Source organism: Myotis brandtii, unplaced genomic scaffold, assembly GCF_000412655.1.
Source record: "Myotis brandtii unplaced genomic scaffold, ASM41265v1 scaffold334, whole genome shotgun sequence".
Taxonomy (NCBI): Eukaryota; Metazoa; Chordata; class Mammalia; order Chiroptera; family Vespertilionidae; genus Myotis; species Myotis brandtii.
The window spans coordinates 159944-163450 of NW_005362885.1; the positions used below are offsets into that span (position 1 = coordinate 159944).

At 63.3% G+C, this 3507-nt stretch overlaps 1 protein-coding gene across 1 annotated transcript in view; it reads right to left on the bottom strand.

Moving 5' to 3' along the window:
* The window catches only part of RER1 (retention in endoplasmic reticulum sorting receptor 1), a 7600-nt gene that overhangs the window by 802 nt on the left and 3291 nt on the right, over positions 1-3507 (bottom strand). The window contains exons 3-5 of the mRNA XM_014543760.1: positions 2341-2543; positions 1313-1391; positions 259-394 (exon numbers count right to left, since the gene is read on the bottom strand). Coding sequence (XP_014399246.1) covers positions 259-394; positions 1313-1391; positions 2341-2543 — 418 coding nt within the window. The remainder of the gene's footprint in view (positions 1-258; positions 395-1312; positions 1392-2340; positions 2544-3507) is intronic.

The following is a 3507-nucleotide window of genomic DNA, read 5'->3' on the forward strand; positions in this document are numbered from 1 at the left end:
ACGCGCCGTGGCCGCGCAGCTGGCATCGCCTTTCCGGGCTCGGCGCCCCCAGGGGTACCTTGATCTGCCTCTTCATGGTGATGCAGAAGAGCATGATGAAGTACATGACCAGGATGGGCCAGAACACCGGGACGTTGAACGCCTCGAAGAAGGTGCAGACCATGGCCACCAGGATGCCCTTGGTGGCCGAGTGCCTGATGGGGGGAGGGAAGGTGAGCGCGTGCACACGGGCCGCACGCAGCTGTCCCCCAGGGGTACCTTGATCTGCCTCTTCATGGTGATGCAGAAGAGCATGATGAAGTACATGACCAGGATGGGCCAGAACACCGGGACGTTGAACGCCTCGAAGAAGGTGCAGACCATGGCCACCAGGATGCCCTTGGTGGCCGAGTGCCTGATGGGGGGAGGGAAGGTGAGCGCGTGCACACGGGCCGCACGCAGCTGTGTCCTCCGCCTCCCACAGTCTGACTGCAGTGAGGGTGCCGACGCCGCTCCCCAGGGACCACGAGGGCCAGGCAGCTCCCAGGGCTCCACCGTGCAGCCCGGCCACGGCCCCACTGAACCTCCTCCTGGGCTCCCCTTCCTACAGGGCAAAGGCCAGCTTCCTCGGGGCTCCCAGGCGCCCCCCCCCCCATGTCATGCTCAGTCCCCCACACGCCCAGAATACAGAGCAAAGATGTGGTGGCTCACTCCTTCAGGGTTTTGATCCAACAAATACAGGACAGAGAGGGCACAGAGCCCCCATGCCCCCGAGAGTGGAGTTACCTGTCCTGTCACCCTCCCGTCACCGCCTCACACAGATGTCACCGCCTCTAGGGAATCTGGGTACCAGCCAGCCTCGTCCCAGAGCACAGCACTTCCCAGGGCGCAGCTGCCCCAGCACCGGTCCCAGGAGGCCCAGCCCCAAGTGCGTAGGACACCTGAGCGGACAGGAGCTGGTGCAGCTGCCTCCACCAGAAGGGGTGCCGTGCGTGTAGCAGGACAGAGACTGTTACGCAGCCCACCCTTTGGGGGGCAAGTCTGCAACATACCGGGAGGCTCTGCCCAAAAGCAACCTCTTTGCTCATTTCAAAGAGCTTTGGCCTCAACCAGCAACTGGGAGAGGCCACTGGGCAGCGGTCCCCCAGGGCCCTGGGCCCAGCCATGCCCACGAGCACGCGCTCCTGCTGCAGGGGAACAAATGTTCCAAACAAAGGAGGACAACACTCATTTCTCTGAAAAGTCCAACTTGCTGGCTAACGCGAACCAACCCGGTCTGTTCCCAGGCTCACTGACCAGCCGCGAGGACAAGCAGCGCTAGGGGTTCACTCACCAAAACTTAAACTCTGGGAGCCTCCGAATGAACGGCCGGAACTCCTCGTTCTGTTTGGTTGGCAACGAGGGGCCGTCATCTGAAAGGCAGAACGGGGTCAGGAAAAGCGCAGTCGCTGCCTTTACTTCCACGACCCCATTGACACGCTCCCCCTGACGCTCTGGAAGGAGGAGGCCTAACGTGAAGCAGGTTCGTGTCATTTCGCCAAGGCCAGGCGGGACCTTCAGCCAAGTTAGAATTCAACTCATTATTTCAGGAAGTTCAAGTGAGAACTCCTTTTAAAGAACTTGCACATATTTTACAATTGCTTAAAAATTCAACTACACGTGAGTTAAGCTCAGGAACACACCACCCGCACCACACAAAGGAGCAGGAGGGAGACGGGGTGGCCTCAGGTTCTCCCCACCTCCCCCCAAGGCCACATCTCGTGGGGTGTGGGCTCCTCTCATATTCCATCCAATAGTCTGTAGAGAAGAGTCGGGGCTCCGGGTCAGCACTGCACAGCCAAGGACACGCCGGCGCTTTCTCCCCAGCGAGGGTGTCCTCAGGTGCTGGGGCAGGGACTCGCCCTCCCCGCTGCCCACCAGCGGCACTTGCCCTCCCTGCCCAGGAACGGCCGGAGCAGTGGGGCCAAGACCTGCCAGCCCAGGGCCTGGGACCCAGAGCTCCACCCTCCATGGAGCGGGCCCGGCGCTCTGGCCTGGTGGCCATCACAAGCCCCGTTGCCGTCGGAAGCTCTGGCTACGTGAGGTGCCTGCAAGCCGGGCTGGCGGTTTCGGAAGGAGCAGACCCTGCCCGCCCTCCGCATGCGGCCTCGACAAGCTACACAGCCCGGTGCCTGGGTTTCGCCTGCACATCAGGATGCAGAGGGAACACCCGGCACACGGCTGTCCGGGGGCTTCATGGTCATTCCACGAGCACCTGAACGCCATGACCCGGCTCCAGGCCCGTCTTAAACACAGATCGGGCTCACAGGGGGCGTGTTTCCGGAGGACAGAGCGGCCGAGCAGCACGTGGGCGGCGCCTACCTGAGTCCTCCATCAGGGACGGGTCCACCTTGGGAGACAGGAAAGCGATGAAGAGGTTCAGGTGGTAGATCCCCAAGGCGTAGGTCACGATGTACCAGCCCTGGGAGAGAAGGAAGCAGTCAGGCGCCCGGCCGGCACGCTGACCTCGCGGGGTACCCGGCAGACGCCAGACCGTGGGCCAAACTGAGAGCAGACACCCTCCTCACGGCAGGGGGGTCACAACGAGGGACGACGAAGTGGCGACTGTCCACGGGGTCAGTTTTCTGCTCTGTGTGTCTTCACAGTGGACAAGCCAGAGGGCCAGTCAGAGGCACACACCCCCGAAGCCACCAGCTCCTGGGAGCGCAGAGGGAGGTTCCTCACGGCTGTGCCGGGCCGCGTCCGTGTCTGCGGCACCTCCGCGCCCGGCACGTGCCGGCTGACAGCCCCGCTGCGCCTCAAACCTGTGCTCACACACACCGAGTGCCTTCCTCTCTCCCAGCAGGAACCAGACCCGGAAAGTCCGGAAATCAAGAAAGCGGGTAAGAATGTTCTAGAGCCCTACGTCCTCGGGAACGAGGCGGGAGGAACCCTGCACCTGAGCTCACTTTCGAAAGCCTGGCCACCCTCCAGGTCAGAGCGGGCCCAGGTGTGGGTGCCAGAGACGGCGCAGCTCCGCGCAGGCCCAGGCGAGGGTGCCCCGCAGGTGTGACTGGAACAGTCACGTGACCCCGCCCGGCTTCTCTACAGCAAGGTTTCTGGCTCATTCTTCCCATTACAGAATGGACGGAGTTCCCACTTAAAAGACAGAACTAAAGCCAATGGCAGCGAATCCACCGGAACCGCAGGCGTCCCGTCCCCCAGACCCCGTCCCGCTGCGCTGGCCCCAGGAGCCCCGTGGGGCTGACTGGCGGGGACACGTCCAGGAACAACACCCAAGGCGAGTTGCCACTCTGCGTCTGTGGGACGTCCGCAGCCTGTGTCCCCCCAGGACCACGGCCTCCTCTGTCCCAGGCCACGCCTGGGAGGAGGCGCCCGCATGGCCAGGAAACACCTTCCTGCTCCAGAGAAAACACCGGACGAGGCCTGAGCCTGGAAGCTCGCCGACCGCCTCCACAAGAACCCGCCTCGGGCCAGGCAGTCACCACAGCGCACGCGCACGCGAGGCCGACAGCTGCAGCCCAGCAG